The sequence below is a fragment of the Diospyros lotus genome, chromosome 8 (genome assembly GCF_014633365.1).
Source record: "Diospyros lotus cultivar Yz01 chromosome 8, ASM1463336v1, whole genome shotgun sequence".
NCBI lineage: Eukaryota > Viridiplantae > Streptophyta > Magnoliopsida > Ericales > Ebenaceae > Diospyros > Diospyros lotus.
The window spans coordinates 38,431,869-38,451,082 of NC_068345.1; the positions used below are offsets into that span (position 1 = coordinate 38,431,869).

Genomic DNA, 19,214 nt, shown 5'->3' on the forward strand with positions numbered 1-19,214 from the left:
TATATATATGAGTAATATTAACCATTATCTTTAAAGATTAAATACTAAGTGCACTTTATCTAAAAATAAGGTATATTTATTATATTTTATTTTTAATATCTAAGTAATTTTATTAGTTGATAATAAATGTATTATATTTTAAATTATTCAATCAACTAATAAAATTGTTTAAATGTTAAAAACAAAATAATATACTTATAAATACTTAATTATTATACTTAAAATAATTAAAGAGAGAGAGAGAGAGAGAGAGAGAGAGAGAGAGGTGTTAATTGATTCATCCTTTTCATTAACTCGGGACTTCTTCCCTTCACGCAACTTTGAAAATACGCCAACCTCTCCAATTTGTTTCCTCATGGCCAGGAGTCAAACAAAAAGATCCGCAAAGGAAAAGGCTACGTATATCTGTCCCCAATAGTGCAATGCAAGTCAAAGCAACCTTTATTGCGGTCAATAATTCACTATTATTATGTTTTGAACCAATAATTTTAGTTAGTAATATTTTGTATTGATATATTATATTTAGTGTCATATTAATATAAATATATAATATATCGATACATAAATATCAACAAAAATATCATAATTAAATATTAAATTAGTATTTCTATTGATTTTAGACCCAACGAGGTTGCTCTGAATTCTTATATATATCTGTTAAAACTTGATTTATCTAAAATTAAACAATTTAAAATTTATAAAAATAAAAAATTAATAAATCCAATTCAAAAATAAATAAAAAAATGTTTGATATAACTTTTTATTTATATGCTACAACATTTTGCATCTTAAAATAATTGTAAAAAAATTTAAAGATAGCATTTAAAAAAAATCAAAAGGCCGGCCCATTAGGTGAGCCCATTTGTTCCTTGGACCCTCCCCTCCCCCTCAAATTTGTTGGGCCTTGCAGACTAGGCCTGACCCATGTGTACCATCTTTCATGTAGAAAAATTGTGATAGTATAATGATAAATATGTTTAATAACTCAAAAATTTCAAGATACGAAAACTCGTTTTTTCTTAAGACTTTGTTTATCCCAAAACACAATGCACAAGGGATCTAAACAAATCTCCAAAATACAATAGAAAAAAAAATAATATTTGTTGACGAATGTACAATTTCTAACAACAAACCCGAACATACGAAATTAATAACAAACACAAGAACCTTTGTATTCAAATTCTACAATAAAAGAATACAAAGAATTGATTTTTGTATGCAAAAAATTATAAAATTTTATGTAAGAAAGTAAGAGAAGAACAAGAAAAGAAAAATCATATGAATTTTCAAGTGTTTTGATCCAGCAACACTTCAATCTATTTATAGATAATGTTACAACCATTCATATGTGTTACAATCATTCACAAAAGGTTATAATTAATTCTTGTATGTTACAACTATTTAACAAAAGTACATCCTTTCACCAAAGGTTATAACCACTTAAATAAAATTTAAAACAAGTGAAACACAACTCTTTAGTAAAGGTTACAACCATTCATGTGTGTAAATAAAATTTGAAAAGTTATAACCTCTAATTCCTTGACTTGGATCTCTTCCTATACAAGTAAAAGGTTACAACCATTCTTTTGAAAATCTCTCCAACATTTCATAGCTTAGCCCTGTGATTCCACCATGAAAGCATCATACATTTGTTTTCCATAAAAAGGTGGTGATATTTACCCAAGACATCTAACTCTTCTTAATGCTTATACAATAATACACTTGCAACAAGCCTAACCATTCAACTCAATGTTTGGAAGTAAGATTTGTAAAAAGTAAAGAAAATTCAAAACAAGAAAAAAAATCCCAGTTCTAGATCATAACGCATTTGGTGTGGAATCAGTCATGAGGCCTCTTTCATTGCCAACAAAAAATGACAGAAAAACAAACAGATGGGTGCACTCAACTAATCAATGTGTTTTAGTCACACTATATAATCTGATAGTATATTCTAAGACCCTAATAAGTTGCTTCTGAGAGTGTAAAAGTAGAAACTCACTTGAGAAACCGTGTGCCATATATGACGGAACATGTTAGTTACAAAGATGAACATCTTCATGCTCCTATTCCCGCATCAGAGCGATCAACCTTGGATTCAGCGAACTTAGAAAACAACACTTGATCAACCCAACCAACTAAATTAAGGACAGTGGAAACCCAAGACACTCCAAAAATGCAGAAAATTTTGAACTCCCTACTTCTAAAAGAATAGAAAGTTTGGAAAGTAAGAGCAGCAATTCAATTCAAGTTTTCATCAGGGATCTCTCTCCACGTCTAAGTTTTCGAGTGCTGAGAGACGTGAGGGATAAGTTCCTGGTAAGGTGAAAAACAAAGTGAGTTAAGTTTGGTTTCTGGGAAACAAAAAACTCAACTCCTAATCCTAGAAAGACTGGAGAAAGGGATCGGTCACAAGTCTTACCTCTGAATAGCGAACATAGTCATGATGAACGTGAGAAGTTTTCACAATGGTCTCCCACTTGGCGTTGCTGTCGTGGGGCTGCTTGCTGGGATCAAATTGTGACTGCGACGATGGACGCCGCAATGGGATGGTGCGCCAGAGCCAAGATTCAGAAGGCGACTTTGGTAAAGGAGGGGGACGTGGAGAACCGACCTTAGGACTAGCTTGATCAACTACTTTTAGAACAAGTTCGTTTCTTGTATCCTGTTTTTCATTGGAATGCAATCTTGAGCTACCCATATCCAAGGAACTCAATTGTTGGTCCTGCGGACCTTGCTCACGTGTCGAGTTATCCATTCTGTCTGAATGGCGTCTGGGATTGGATGTTCTAGCAGAACGAAGTTTATCAGCACGAAATGACCCTGAAGCCACAGGTTTGTTCCCTTTGTCCAAAATATCTGAGGATCTTACTTCGTGGACATATGCTTTGCGAGTTGCAGCTCCTTCCACCTTAATATCATCAGAAGAAGCAAAATCTTTGCCGGCAATGTCATTGAGATTCTCGGTCTTGGCTCTAGAAGAAATTGATTTTGAAGTTGGAACTGCTTTGGTATTTACATAATCTATGTACAATGTTTTCTCTTCTACGGGAGTCGTTGAGCCAGAAACCTGCTTGTATCTTTGATGGCCGGATGTATCCTGAATGTTGTTACAGCCTTTAATAGCCTTGGCAACCTCAAAGCCATTGGTTGCACGAACCATCTTCTTTCCATAAAAGGGAGACTGGGGTGCTTCATTTCGGTAGGGAGATATGCCACCCCTGCTAAAACCCCTGTTTGGAGATGGCCCACGAATCATGCGCAAGTCACCAGAGTAACTTAAACGAGGAGGTTCGCTGGTCAACTTAGTATTGACCTTATACAGCTCCTGTGATCGGGCTCCAGAATTTGTGCTTCTCTTATAAGCAGCACTCTCGACATGCTGCAGCAGCTACAAAAATGTAAGTAACAAACTGGGAATATCTAACTCCAGCAAATGGAATAACGAGAAAAGGGGAAGGGTCACCTTATTGGCATTTTGAGTCAGAGGTCCGCTGTATGCAGTTCTGTTCAGTCTGTTGACTTCTTTAACAGGAGGTTTCCGAGGCTGGGACCTGGCTTTGATCCCTGGAACTGGATTTAATAGGCACAATGAATTCTTTAAGCAAAAACGAGAAAAGAATCCACGAGTTTTCATTGATATTTTTCCATAATCGTAGTACTCATGATTTTCATCTTCACTTTCTATGTCCCCAGCATACTGTCGGTAACCCGGTACTATGCCAGGCCTGTGCTGATCGAGGAGAGGACTCCTGTGGGCGCTAACCACCTTGCTAACCAGTTTAGGTTGTTCAGGTGCCACAGGCGTACGTTTCTTCTTCGAAACATGCTGAGGTGCATCCAAAACCATAGCCTTTGCAGCGGGTAAGAAGCGATTCATCATAAAATCTCGAGTTTGTACATCCGTAGAAAATATTCCGGACAGTTTTGCATCTGAAATACCGAATCCACTCAGACCACTTATACTACAGTTCATGGACACTGATTCTGTCAGTGACAGTTTGTCAAGTGCATCAGAGTATTCATCATTTTCAATCTCCGAGGCACAGTTCCCTTCTTTATCCAATTCCTTGTTCAAGCTCTCGATTAATGTTGCCATATCATTCCAACGTGGTTCTTCAGAAAGGAGCTTCGGGAGTTCCCCTGACCTTCCTGGAGGAAGCCTTGGAAGTTCTCCCGACCTTCCTAGAGGAAGCCTTGGAATTTCCCCCGACCTCCCCGGAGGAAGCCTTGGTGTATTTGAAGGCTCCACCGGAGATGGAGCCTCAGACTCACCGCCATCTTTTGGTCTTCCAGGAATCTGCTCCCACACAAAAGGAACAGCAGCAGGTTTAGCTACCTCACCTAACTCCCAGTCTGATTTAGACGAAGGAAGAGAATTCTGTTTATGTGGCAATGACTTCTCAACTTTCTTCTTGTTTACTCCATTCGACAACCTCAGTGGTGACGAAAATCGCCTCACAGATAGCAGTGGAGCATCCAAATCCAATTGTTTTTTCTCCATCAAATCTTACAGCCAACCTCCTGTTCAATTCAAGTCCACCAACTGAATGTTAATTTGCAAAGATAGTCAGAAGAGAAAATAAGTGTTTACACCTAATAACCTGCTACAACATATATATGTTTATATATTGAATCGATGCAATAACTATCAAACCAATCAGAGCTATACATCCTACAAATTTTACTTCCAACACACCAAACAGGTAAGTATTAAATGCCAGAGCCACCTCAAGAAAATGCTAATGAAACAGGGGAGAGCAAACTACACAAAATTCTAAATCCATTAATCCAATGCTTGACCTCAAAAGCATAGCCTATAAATTGAGACCAAAAAAAACATTGTCCCTTTTAAAACTTAAGAAAAAAGAAAAAGGAAACAAAAGGATTCGTCTTTAGGATGCGTTTATCCATTCAGGTTTGGCCAATCTAAAGGTTCTTGTTACCCTAGTTCCAGAAAAAAATGAATGATCGAAGCTTCAAGACATCATCTTAATTTATTTCTCCACAATAACTCTGTAACCAAAAAGAGTACATCTGAATCTTCAACCCATATAATATAATATATAATAATATAAATTACACATAAACATACACATACTTGTGATGGAGAGAGAAAGGGAGATCCCTTGCCCCCAAAACAAACAAGTGCAAATAATATATATGAATATATATATATATATATATACAGGGGGAGAGAGAGAGAGAGAGAGAGAGAGAGAGAACAGATAATTGTAGGATCTAAATCTTTCTTCCACCGAGCACTAATCATCTAATAAATGTTTTGTATGAGTACATGATAAAATTCTTACTCCTTGATCTTGAAATGGGGCAGTTCTATACTAAATTGAAGTCCAGATGCATGTAAACGGAAATGAGTAAAGTACTTACTCATCTGCCAAAATGGGATTGCCAAAAAATGATCCTCAGAATCAAGAAAACCCAATCCTGAAGAGAAGATTGATATCCCCCCTCAGTTCAGTACTGAAATGAGCAAGAAAACCCAAAATTTTCAAATACCCAAATTTCCTTTACACAGGCAGAGCTTTTCCGAACACAGAGAACACCAACGTCGTTGCAGAAACAAAGACGTAATTCAAAGAGGAGATCAAGCAGAGAGATGAGGAAACAGAGGAAGAAGAGTAAAGAAGAATGGGATATTTCTCGTACCCGTGACAGCGAGCAACTGTTGGTTCCGGATTCTTGTGCCCGAGAATGATGGCGAGAGTCGTGGCGAAGAGTGAAAAGCAGGAAAAGCGCAAGAATATGAATATAGAGAGAGAGCGCAGCGTTGATTACACTTATGCCTTTTTTTTTTTTTTTGGAAGACTTTGTCTGGGTTTAAAGTGAGGCGGACCCCATGACTCTTGTGTTTGTGTCTCAGTCTAAGGTACGTAAAATGAATAATAAACCGCAGATTGAAGTCCCCAAAACAGCCAATTACTTGTTTTATACAAAAAAATGTTCATAATTGAATGATTATATTTTGATTCTTCTTGTATTCATTCAGGCATAGCGCAGTACTCAGGGTAAACATGAAAAAAAAAATTTTGTCTTAACGGTATCAGTATTCTAATCTTAACTGTTACGATTTTCTTGATTTAATTGTGGTGCCGAGCAAAAGAATGTTTGCGATAGAGCGTCGCCTAAAAAAGTATTACATACGATAAAAATAATTTAATTATGTAAAAAGAAAAAACCCATAAATAGTCTTATAATAAAGCAATCATATGAAATATGATATGTTATGAGTCACATCTTAAAATGTTATACCTATAACTTAATTTTAAGTAATGATTATCTAAAAAATAAAAATCACCCCACTCTTTTGAAAAATAAATTTTATGAAAAAAACCTTTAAATACTTGTACCATACATATTTTTTTTATAAAAAAATTAAGAATATTTAATTAATTTCATAATAAATATACATAATAATTATATATTTTTTTACGATAAATATACGTAATCAAACACATTTTAAATGTTTTTTTAAAAAAGAAATTATGTGATAAAGGGAAAATGGACCACAATCACCGCTCATTTAATGGACCCACCAGAACCAGAAAAAAGGAATTGGGTTGGGTGTGGCCACGAGAGGTGGGGCCCACAATCTGATATTTAAAGAGAATTTGGATAATGAAGGCATTGAAAGGACAAAAGAGGAGGGAATAGGGATACCCGAAAATCTTGTGTCCAGGGCAATGTTAAATGCCATGTGGGACACTTGGACTTAGTCTCACAGTCACACCTATCCTCCTTTCCTTTTCTTCATCCATATATCATCAGACAAAAATTCCAATAAAAATACAATATGATCAATCACATGAAAAAAAATCAAATTATGTGGGATGACTATCTTTTACATACAAGGATTAGCCAGAAAACATCATACTAACACTCTCTCGATCATAAGTCACTAATCAAGCTTTAATTTATTAATTAATGAATCTTCATAGTTATTAATTATTAACAGTATACCTGTCTGTATGGTGGGTCTGAGAACAAAATTCAATTTTAAATCAATTTTGCAAGATCCATCAGCTGCTCACATGTGACTGACGAGTTTAATTGTCTGCCATTGTTGACTACCTTCCAATGCCCAAACAGTCCAAAACCCTTTACTTACCAAATCAAATCGCCCCCATAATTCATGACAAATTAATTTGCTTAATTTCTTGATGCCTCCGTGATTTATGTCTGTCGCACCTTTTTTAAGTGTACACACTCTATATTTTTTCATGTACAAATAATATTTAATATTATAACTTACCAATCCTACCATCCATCAACTCCCAACCGCTCCACCATCAAAGCTACCATGCCATTCATTTAATAGTAAGTAACCACCCGGGAGAGAAAAGTTGGGCTTCCAAGTGTCTTACGCCATGTTTGGATTGAAAGAAAGGGAAAATGATTCCCTTACTTGGAACAAGTCTAAGCATCGGAGGCAATTAGCAAAGGTGATTTGATAAATGGGATCATCCAACTTCCCTTCTTTCTTTAAAATCTCCTTTTTCCCAAATCGGGCATATGGGAAGGAATGAATGTGGTATGTGGACTCTTTTCTTAATTACAATGTTTTTTTTTTCTTTTTACTGTTTTTCCCCTTGTTTTATTATGTGTTGAAATATAAAATCATTTTGATGGTTTTAAATATTTAATGTTACAATATTTTTCTTCTTTTTTATTCTTACTTAAAATCTTTAAAAATAAAAATAGAGTTTCTTTCTTTTTCCTCGTTAAAATTTAAAATAAGAAAAAAGTAACTTCAAATTCTTCTATTCTAAGTACGTATTTCTCGTTCCTTGAAATTTATAAATATAGTTTTTAAGTAACTATCAAGTAAATATATCTTTATTTTTATATAATTTTTTTTTCTTTTTTTTTTGTATGATAACAAATTCTCCCTCTTCTAAAACTAAGGTGGTTTCATATAGTTTTCAAAAACCTTTCATCAAACCTCTCTCTTGGGTATATTTCATTTTAAGATCAAGACTAATATCAAAATTTTCTCCTATATATCGATATTGGGCTGGCCCAATAATGTTGAAGTGAAACCTGTAGCTTTCAGGCCCAGAAATTTCATATTGGGCTGACTTAATAATGTTGACGCCTGGCAGCTTTCGTTCTCTCAAACAAGTTATATAAAAAAAATTAAGAGTTGTTGTTTTGTTTTTTAATTTTTAGTTTTGAGTTTTGAATTTATTTTTAATTTTATATTTTAAATATTTATTTTAAAATTATTGAAATACGTTTTTTAATTTATATCATTTTTTACATTTTAAAATTTTTGAATGATTTTTTTAAATTTTAAATAGTACAATTTCACGTAACAATAACTTGATGTAATATTGTTATTCTAAAGATGAAATAAAAAATAAAATTAGATATCGACATGAATTGAGCACTTATTATTCAACTTATCCCATTAAGCGATCATTGTCTGAGTTTGATTTCATCTACACAAAAACTAAAAAAAAAAAGAGAAAAAAAAAAGAAAATAAAGATCTTAATTGTAGCATCCTTTTCATGAGAATAAAGTTTGCTTTTACAACCTCCAAAACAAAGATATACATATGCGATGGATGCAATCATTACCCAATTGGCTGATCTTGCATCTGCATCTGCATCTGCATATGGATGCCATGGAAACCCTAAGCCTTATCAGCTTCTCGTTTGGGTTTTCTTTCTTCTTCATCGTGACTACCACTGCGGTTTTATTCGCCCCACTTGACCTCAAACAATTCCTTATTATGCGTATCCAACCCTTAATTCAATTCCCCATTTGTCTCCTACCTATAGCTTCTCTTTCATCTCTTTGTGAATTGTGATAATTCTAACCTAAAATTTAAATTTTGTTTGGTATTAAAACTTTTCATGTGATTATGATTAAGACTTTAAATTTAATTGTAATTGAAACGTCAAATTTAATTTTAATTGAGATACATTTACAAGTAAAGATTTATCTTCTTCAAGACTCATCGAGATATATTTTCTTTGTGACTCATCTTCTGATTAAAATATGAATTGTTTAAATCTTTTTTTTGTATACATCTATAGATGAGTGATAAATCTATATTAGGTACCTAATACCCTAGAATTAGTAGGAGCAAAATTACTTTTGTCGTAGCAATATTTTTATAGTGATATTTTGTTCTTTCTGCCCATGATTTTCTCGATTTAGTTTTTCTATATAAATCTCTTGTGTTTCTTTATGTGTTTGATGGTTTGATCATGATTTATTTTTAATCCTAAATCCTCACAAACTAGTATCAGGGTTGTTGGATCAAACTATCAGCAATTTGGCAAATCTAAACTGTTGATATGTAGTCATTCATCTTCTTCAACTAAGGTTTTAGCTTAAAACCTAATAAGTATACTAGTTTGTATTAAGTAATACTAGTTGATCACCTATGCGATGCATGGATATCGTTAAAAAAAAAAATCGTTAAAGCAAAAGTTATATAATTTAGTAGTTACAATAAATAAAAATCACAATAAAGAAGTAAAAAATAAACAAAATAATCGTATTACAATCATGAAAATACAATAAAAGGATTACAAATTTGAAAAGATTTCCTTATAGACATTGAAGGGTAGACGAACAATAAAAAGCACATAACTCTATTCCGAAACCATGTAAAAAATAAACTTAAATTAACATGTAATACAATAAGCAATGCGTAAAAAAATACAAAAATTACACGATAACAGGAAAAAATAATAAACGATAACCAACCTCTTTATTCTAAAATATGCATTTAAGGGTAGATATTTTTTTTTTAATTTTCATGTGTATTTGTCTCATATGTGATTACCACACGAATCCTCAAGGCCTAATTTTTTCTAGTTGCATTCATATTACTCACTTGACAAAATAGTGGTACTATGTTACACCAGAAGAGCAAACTGGATAGAAAAATACAGTTAAAATTTACTAAATAAAAGTAAAGAAGAAGAGAAAATTTAAGAAAAAGAATTGAGAAAGGAGAAGAGAGGAAATGGAAGTGTTGAACGGGAATGAAGAGGAAGAAAAGAGATAGACATTTGTTTTCTTTTATTATTTTTTCTTCCTTCAAATTCTCTTATTTCTCTCAATTTATCAAATCACATATCATCATTAAGTTTTCTTTTTTTTCCCACGCTCTGCCACACAATCCGAATCTTACTTAACATAATTTTCAAAACACAAATTTAATTTGTATTTTCTTTTTTTTCCCACGCTCTGCCACACAATCCGAATCTTACTTAACATAATTTTCAAAACACAAATTTAATTTGTATTTAATTTTCCCAAGTCCAACATATAGCACATCTTTAGAGTAGACCAATGGGAAAAAGGAGAATTAAATAAATGACAATAATCAATTAAGTTGAAAAATAAAATTATGACATTTAAAATTATAAAAAATAAATTTAAATTAATTAAATTGTATATAAAATAAAGATAATTTAAATAATCAATTAATTATAGAAATAATAATAATCAAAATTTCAAAATTGATTATGACTTTATATATTTCTCCTAATAATTAATTACCACATTTAAGATAGGTCAAATTTTTAAAGAAGTAAAAAAATAAAATTATAACATTTAAGTTATATTTAAAATTATAATATTTAAAATTATAAGAAAATAAATTTAAATTAATTAAACTATATATAAAATAAAGATAATTTAAATAATCAATTAATTATAAATGATAATAATCAAATTTTCAAAATTGATTATCCATGACTTTACATGTTTCTCCTGAACAATCAATTACCACATTTAAGACAGGTCAAATTTTAAGAAAGTAATAAAAAAAATAAAGTTAAAAAAGTAAAATTATAATATTTAAATTATATATAAAATCATAATATTTAAAAATATAAAAAATAAATTTAAATTAATTAAACTATATATAAAATAAGAATAATTTAAATAATCAATTAATTATATATATGATAATAATCAAAATTTCAAAATTGATTATCCATATATGACTTTACACATTTCTCCTCACAATCAATTGCCACATTTAAGAAAGATCAAATTTTTAAGAACGCAACAAAAAAAATAAAGTTAAAAAATAAAATTATAATATTTAAGTTATATATAAAATTATAACATTTAAAATTATAAGAAAATAAATTTAAATTAATTAAACTACATAAAATAAAGATAATTTAAATAATTAATTAATTATATAAATGATAATAATCAAATTTTTAAAATTTATTATACATACATGACTTTACATATTTCTCCTAACAATCAATTACCACATTTAAGACATGTCACATTTTTAAGAAAATAAAAAAAATAAAATTATAACATTTAAGCTATATATAAAATTATAACATTTAAAAATATAAAAAATAAATTTAAAATAATTAAACTTATATAAAATAAGAATAATTTAAATAATCAATTAATTATATAAATGATAATAATCAAATTTTCAAAACTGATTATCCATATATGACTTTACATATTTCTCCTAATAATTAATTACTACATTTAAGATAGATCAAATTTTTAAGAAAGCAACAAAAAAAATAAAGTTAAAAAATAAAATTATAATATTTAAGTTACATATAAAATTATAACATTTAAAATTATAAGAAAATAAATTTAAATTAATTAAACTACATAAAATAAAGATAATTTAAATAATTAATTAATTATATAAATGATAATAATCAAATTTTCAAAATTGATTATACATACACGACTTTACATATTTCTCCTAGCAATCAATTACCACATTTAAGACATGTCACATTTTTTAAGAAAACAACAAATAAAAATAAAGTTAAAAAATAAAATTATAACATTTAAGTTATATATAAAATTATTACATGTAAAATTATAAAAAATAATTTTAAAATAATTAAACTATATATAAAATAAAGATAATTTAAATAATCAATTAATTATATAAATAATAATAATCAAAATTTTAAAATTAATTATTCATACATGACTTTACATATTCCCTCTAGCAATCAATTATTACATTTAAGACATGTCACATTTTTAAGAAAGTAATAAAAAAATAAAGTTAAAAAATAAAATTATAACATTTAAGTTATATATAAAATTATAACATTTAAAATTATAAAAAAATAAATTTAAATTAATTAAACTATATATAAAATAAAAATAAAATAAAAAATTTACTTGGCCGTCGATATTCGGCTGTATTACTTGATATCTCAAGATTTCTCCCGATTTAAAAAAGTCTCATTTTTTTATAATTTATTTCAATTAAAATTTTATGTTAATATTTAAAAATTAATAATATAAATTAGATCTTGTCTCTTCATATACCAGCACGCTTACACATTCTCCAAATACTATTCAATCATAAAAAAACCATTTACGTATTTCAAGAACTACAGGTTTTTTACAAATCTAGACTTAATTAATGATCTATAAAAATTCTATTTTGGGTAAATAAAAAAAATTAAAAAATATAATAAAATATCAAAATAGTAACTGGAAATGGGCGGGAAAAATTTTGACGGCTGTTTTGTTATAATATATATATAGATAATGGATACAAGTCCAAACATCAACCCCTTAGAGACTAACCTATTTAACTACTAGAATTATGGAATTACCTATCTTAAATTAAACCTATTGGATCTTGATAATTAAATTAAATTAATTAATTAAAATAATAAAATAAAATTGATTCAAAAATGACTTGAACAAAAGAAATCAATAAATTTTAATAACTAAGACACAAGTACTAACCAAGCTATATAGAGCAAATTATGGATTTTATGCGAATGAATTGAGTATGCCATGGGAAAGTATTCTAATGCATTCATTACCTTATCTCTAGATTATAACGAGTTTAATTTTATTTAATAATTTATTATTTCTCTATGAAAGTTTAATTAAATAAGAACACATTATGATTTGTAAAGTTCCTAACCTACGATAAGATTTGTGGAACACTTTATTGTTAAAAGTCGCACAAATAAATTGAATTTGATCCCTATTTGATTTTACTTTATAGTATATGGATGTATTCCCCAACTTATTTCCTTAGAGTCTCAAGATTAAACATCTAATCATGAAAATGGTGGCCAAACATCCACAAACATTAAAATCAATACCACACAACTCAATATAATTTGAATTATTTAATCACATAAAATTATAAAATTGCACCATCATAATTTTAGACACAAATAAATTAGTTGACATTTGAGTAATAATAGCCTTAATTTAAATAAACTACCTTATAATGGAATTAATTAATATCCAAATCAATAGTGTGAGCATGAGGGAATTAATTAGGCTTAATATATACTGAGGTCCTTCAATAATTAAAAAATATGGCGTTTGATCCCTAAATTGAAAAATGTTAACAATTGGTATGTAAATTATTAAAAAATATTATTTTAAGTTCTTGCCATGACAGCTCGTCGCCCATTTTTGCAAGTGAACGTCACGTTAACAAGGTACATCATATTAGATTCAATACATAAATATTGTTGAGCCAACTTACTCATATTAATAAGTTTTGATGATTAACAAAAATATTTTTATGATATAAATATATTTCTTTTTTATATAAAAAAATAAATTTATTTTGAATTAAAAGTGGGTACAAAGAGTAAATTTATTTTGAATTAAAAGTAGATTGTCTTTAAATATGTTTCCTTCTTTTGATCATTTATGTCTAAAAAGTTTATGTTTAAATTTTTATTTATTGATAAATACTTTTATTACTTATGCAAAATGTAAATTTATCTTGAATTAAAGGAGAATTAGTTTTAGACATATTTTCTTTTTTCATATAAAAAGTAAATTTATTTTGAATTAAAGAGAATTGATTTTAGACATGTTTTCTCTTACTCATGTAAAAAGTAAATTTATTTTGAATTAAAAAAGAGACATGTTTTCTTGTTATTTGAAAAAATCTAAACATTTTTTGAATTTCAAACTTCATATTAATCATTTCTTTAGTGGTTAAAATACTTATAAATAGCCCCAAAACTCATTTTTTGAGTATCCAAATACTTCCTTTACATATCCAAAGCACCCGAAAACTTTCAAACGCTCTCAAGCAAAACATCTAAACAATCAGAGGCTCTCGAAGTATTATTACACATCCATCGAAGAGCCAAGGTAAGAGAAGAAAAATTCTTCAAGTCTTCTACGGCAAATCTGAATTTCTCCATTTGAGGTTACAAATTTATTTATTTATTTAAATATTATTGTCTGGTATAATTTGTTCTTAATTACTTAATTGTGTCCAAATGTGAATAAATTATTTGTAAATATTTAAATTATTATTGAGGATTGTATAGGTTTCCTAGATCCGTTAAAATCTAGGTGAATCTAATTTCCAAGATAAGTTAGGGAGAAAACCTTGGTGTAGTGGTTGCCTAGAAACAATTATAATTTAGGTGTGTATCTAGTTTTCAATGTGAGCTAATGTGAAAATCTTGGTGATTTTAATTTAGTGGAACCCCAAGGGTGGTTAAATTTTGGGAGAATAGATTAGGTGTATGAGAAGATACCGAATCACTATAAATTGTGTTGTGTCTTATTGAATTTATTTTTGTTATATCTTGTGACTTATATTTATTATTAATCTCAAATATAATTTATTATATTTATCAAATATATTTTTTAATAAAATCATTAATCAAGAATATTTATTAAAATTAAAAAAAATTAATCACTCAATCCACCCCTTCTTGAGTGATCATACCCTAAAAGACCAACAAATATGACATTTGATCTCTCAACAATTAAAAAATTTGACATTTTGTCTCTCAAAAATTAAAAAAATTGATATTTGGTCCACTATTTGAAAAAAAAAAATCAAATTTAATAAAAAAAACCCTATAAATTTCATACAACACTTAAAAAATTCAAAAAAATGACATATATTTCATAAATAAATCTAAGAATTTCATAAAAAAAATCAAAAAATACCTAAATTTCATAAAAAAGCTAAAAATATTCACAAAAGACCTAAAAAATTCATAAAAATACCTAAAGATAATTAAAAAAGACCTAAATTTCATAAAAAGACCTAAAAAATAAAAAAAAAAAGACCTAAATTTCATAAAACACCTAAAAATTTGATAAAAAGTTCTAAAAATAAAAAAATACAAAAATAAGACATATAAAATGAAATTTAGGTCTTTTTATAAAAGATAAAATAAAATTTAGGTTTTTTTAATTATTTTTAGGTCTTTCAATAAAATTTGTAGGTCTTTTTCTGAATATATATAGGTCTTCTTTATGAAATTTTTAGGTCTTGTGATGAAATTTAGCTATTTTATGAATATTTTAAAAATATTTTAGGCTGTTTTTATGAAATTTTGAGGTATTTTAAAGAAATTTATGTCTTCTTTTGAATATTTTTAGCTCTTTCTTATGAATTTTTTAGATCTTTTTATAAAATTTATGCTTTTTATTATTTTTAGGTATTTTTTTATGAAATTTGTAGATTTTTTATGAAATTTAGGTATATTTTTTTATTAAATTTATTTGTTTTATATTTGGGATTAAATGTCAAATTTTTTTAATTATTGAAGGATTAAATGTCATATTCATATATTAAACATAATCTGATATATTTTATTGTACTTTTTTTATATGATATGACACCTTATGTGACGTAAATAATGGTTATGTTTACTCTCAATTATGATAAAAAAATTAAAATAATAAATTAAAATATTAAAATTTGATATTTTATACTTTAAGAATTACATGTCATATTTTTTAAATTATTAAGAAATTAACGTATGTATTAAGCCAATTAATTAAACAGGGAAGAAGAAGAAGAATCTCCCTGTGCGCCGAATCAGCTTCAACTGCCGCTGGCCCGCTTGCCCGCGTCCGCCTTGCTGCTTGCGTGAGGCAGCTGTGCGGCTTCACAAGCTGTGCGCGGGCCAAGCCTTGCGGCCTTGCTGCTATGCGCCTGCTGCTGGGTCTTCCTCTTTATTATATTCCTTTGTTCCGCCGCTCCAGCCTCCATTCTTCTCCAATTGCCGCTTTATTATATTATATTATATACATGGCCACCGTCCTAGTCCTCCTCTAATTTGATCTCTCCGTGCCTTATCTTTATCTTCAATCTCCAGCTCAGATTTGATTTCCTTGCTTGCTAAGATATCTCCAACTCAAAATTTTAAAATGGTATAATTTTTACACTAAAAGGATGTAACTTTCACACTATCTTATCAAGTCATGTTCAACCCATTACACTAAAATTTACACTAAAATAATAGTGTTATTTTTATTTCCTTATTTCTTTAATTCATAATAATTAATTTATTTCAATTTACACTAAATAAATAGTGTTATTGTTTATATTGTTCTCAACTTTTTAAGTTTTATGAAATAATTTATTTTATGTTGTTAAATAATTATAATTTTTTTACTTAATTTTAATTTATTATGTTGTTAAAAATAATAGTTAAATTAAATACACAAATTAAAATCAAAATCAATAATTATACATATTAAAACAAAATTAAGAGAGAATATAATAGAGATAATATTTTTTTACGTGAAAGGGGCAATTTGGCCATAATTTCCCACAGAATAAATGCGTGGGTGAACAGTGAGATGGCCTAAGAATTCCTTCTCCATAATTGATTGTTAATTCTTTAATTGTATTATAATAATAATTTTGAAATTAATTTATAATATCTTTTTAGGCCAAATTCTTTAAATTAATTTTTTTATTTGAATCCTTCAAAAGAAAATTTAAATTATATAAAATTAATAAAAATTTATATTTAAGATAACATTTGTTAAAATAAGTAAGATAAGAGAGTATCAAAATAAGATTGTAATATTTTTCGAACCAACATATGGAATGATAAAAATAAAGTTAAGAAATATTATAAGATTTTTATCAAAGTATTTGTTAAATTCTTTGAAATCCATTAAGAATTGTATTTTTTTTTTCATATGTTTGTTAGATGCATATGAAAAATACCGAGATAAATTTTTTTTTTATAAAAATATCCCTATTACCAAATTCTTCAAAACTGTATGCTAACATCAATAACAAATTTATTATTAAAATAATATTTTATGATTAATGTAAATTATTAAAAAAAATTAAAATTAAAAATAATATTTTATTTTATAAATCAATATTCAAAAATAGATTCTAAAAAGATGAGAAAATAGAAATAATTATTGGTAGAATTATAATAATTTCACTTTGATTTTCAAAACATATGTTTATAATAGATAATAAAATATAAAATTGAATAAAATAATTTAAAAAATCTATCAAAATAATTTGTATTAAATAATAAAATAGAGAGAAAATTAAATTTTAAAAATATATTAAATGACATTAATTATTCTACGAAGGGCATATAAATAATTTAGGTTTATATATAAAATATTAGATAAATTTATTTGAAATGGTGCAGATAAATTTATTTATAAAAAGTTAAATAAAAAATCACGTGAGAATATTTTTGAAGAAATTCAAATAAATTTAACAAACACGTTTAAAAAAATAAACATTTGAGATACTTCTCATATTTGATTTTTTTTCTCTCATATCTTAATTAATAAATATTATCTAAATATAAAAAATAATACAAAATTAAACTCAAAATTAGATAAAAATAATATATAAAAATAAGCCCTATCAAGTTTCTTACGCCACCGCCGACAGCCACCCGTTACCATCATCGCCTCTATTGATTGCCATTGCCTTTGTGTCGTCGCCGCTATCAGCCATCGGTTCATCTATCGTCATCGACGGCTCGTATTCCACCATTGTCGACCCCCTTAGCTTCACCATCGTTGTCGATCACTGTGGTCATTTGTTCTTGCGTCTTCTCTGGTTATCCATTCAGCTTCCCCGATCGACGACATCCTCACTTTCTACCATCATCGTTGATGTATTCACAATTATCGCTTCATTCATCTTCTCCGATCGCCACAGCCATCGTCGTCCGTTGACCTTTGCCTTTGTCATCTGTTTGCCTTCACTCTTCACTGACGACTCGCAGTCATTCGCTTTGTCTTCTCTGGTCATTGTCAAGCTCGTCGCAACCATCGCCAACGGCAACTTCTTCTTCCTCCTCTATTATCGCCCTTGACTTCCTCCATTACCGACAGCCATTGCCCAGATCCTGTCCAGATTCGCCAAAACCATCAGATTTGCCTAGATCTAAGATATTCAATACCAAATCTAACCTGCTGGACCTGGTAGGCCAAATCCAAATTTGTCTCGCCCAAATTTGCTGCCCAAATCCATTATCCTACCTGATTTTTGGGCTTTTGTTTATTGATTATTTGGGATTAGTTCATCTTAGCAATGGCAAACTTGATGTATGATATTTTATTATTAGATTGAAATATTATATTTTTACTATAATAAGTTAAAATGTGTGTAATTTTGGCACAAATAAATTTAGATTATATACTTTTAAACTTTAATAAAATGCTACAATCATGGAGTATTGAAAAAAAATAGCTTAAGGATTGTAAAGTCTGATCTCAAATACATTTGCATTTATTGAATCAAATTTTACATGATATTTTAAAAAAAAAAATTGTTGTTACTATATGATTGAAACTGGAACAGTTGTGTATAACTAAAAACTTGACTAGTAAGTTATATTTAAAGAAAATGTTATATTCTCATCAAATAGCAAAGATACGTTTATTGGAAGCCTTTTAATAGTTTTTAAGAAAATTGTATTTGATTTGGAAAGTATGGAGATTAAATATGATGATAAAGATTTTGGTTTAATTTTGTTATGTTCTCTATCAACCTCATATTCAACGTTTAGAGACACCATACTCTATAGTTGTGACACTCTTATCTTAGATAAAGATTATGATACTTTGTTTTCGAAATAGAAAATTGATAAGCAATTATTGAAAAATTCAGAAAATCAGGGAATGGTCTTTTAATTAGAGACATAACAAATAATAAAAATTTTGGTTGTAAAGTAACTATTGTAAGAAGAAATGACATATAAAAAACAAGTGTTTTAAATTTTAGAGCAAATTTAAGAATGTTGTTGAAGTTAATAGTAAAACAAATAGATACTTCAAGTGAAACGAATGTTGTTGAAGTTAATAGTAATGATTGGAAATTTATGGTGGTAACTAATAAAATTACCAAGACTTGTGAAAATTTGAACCTTGACACATCATGCAAGTTTTATATGTCTCTTAATAGATATTGGTTTTCGATATATGA

At 28.3% G+C, this 19,214-nt stretch overlaps 1 protein-coding gene across 2 annotated transcripts; it reads right to left on the reverse strand.

The window, feature by feature from the left end:
* Window positions 1-1,348: 1,348 nt before the first annotated feature.
* On the reverse strand, window positions 1,349-5,814 carry LOC127808877 (uncharacterized). Of its 2 annotated transcripts, XM_052347567.1 has the most exons (5): window positions 5,668-5,757; window positions 5,389-5,445; window positions 3,464-4,521; window positions 2,420-3,379; window positions 1,349-2,313 (listed from the first exon to the last, which is right to left on the reverse strand). In XM_052347567.1, the coding sequence occupies exons 3-5, from the start codon at window positions 4,499-4,501 to the stop codon at window positions 2,275-2,277; spliced, it is 2,037 nt and encodes a 678-aa protein (XP_052203527.1). In that variant the 5' UTR covers window positions 4,502-4,521; window positions 5,389-5,445; window positions 5,668-5,757; the 3' UTR covers window positions 1,349-2,274. The 2 variants fall into 2 exon arrangements, with proteins under 2 accessions (XP_052203527.1, XP_052203526.1); XM_052347566.1 differs by lacking the exon at window positions 5,389-5,445 and having other exon boundaries at window positions 1,352-2,313; window positions 5,668-5,814.
* Between the last annotated feature and the right edge of the window lie 13,400 nt (window positions 5,815-19,214).

What these genes read in the sequence shown, in the direction of transcription:
- LOC127808877 (XM_052347567.1), bottom strand. Translation starts at nt 4,501, where the DNA reads ATGGAGAAAAAACAATTGGATTTGGATGCTCCACTGCTATCTGTGAGG. An exon ending in TGACTCAAAATGCCAATAAG is followed by an intron (nt 3,380 to 3,463) that starts GTGACCCTTCCC and finishes TAGCTGCTGCAG; the next exon opens with CATGTCGAGAGTGCTGCTTA. An exon ending in ACTATGTTCGCTATTCAGAG is followed by an intron (nt 2,314 to 2,419) that starts GTAAGACTTGTG and finishes TCACCTTACCAG; the next exon opens with GAACTTATCCCTCACGTCTC.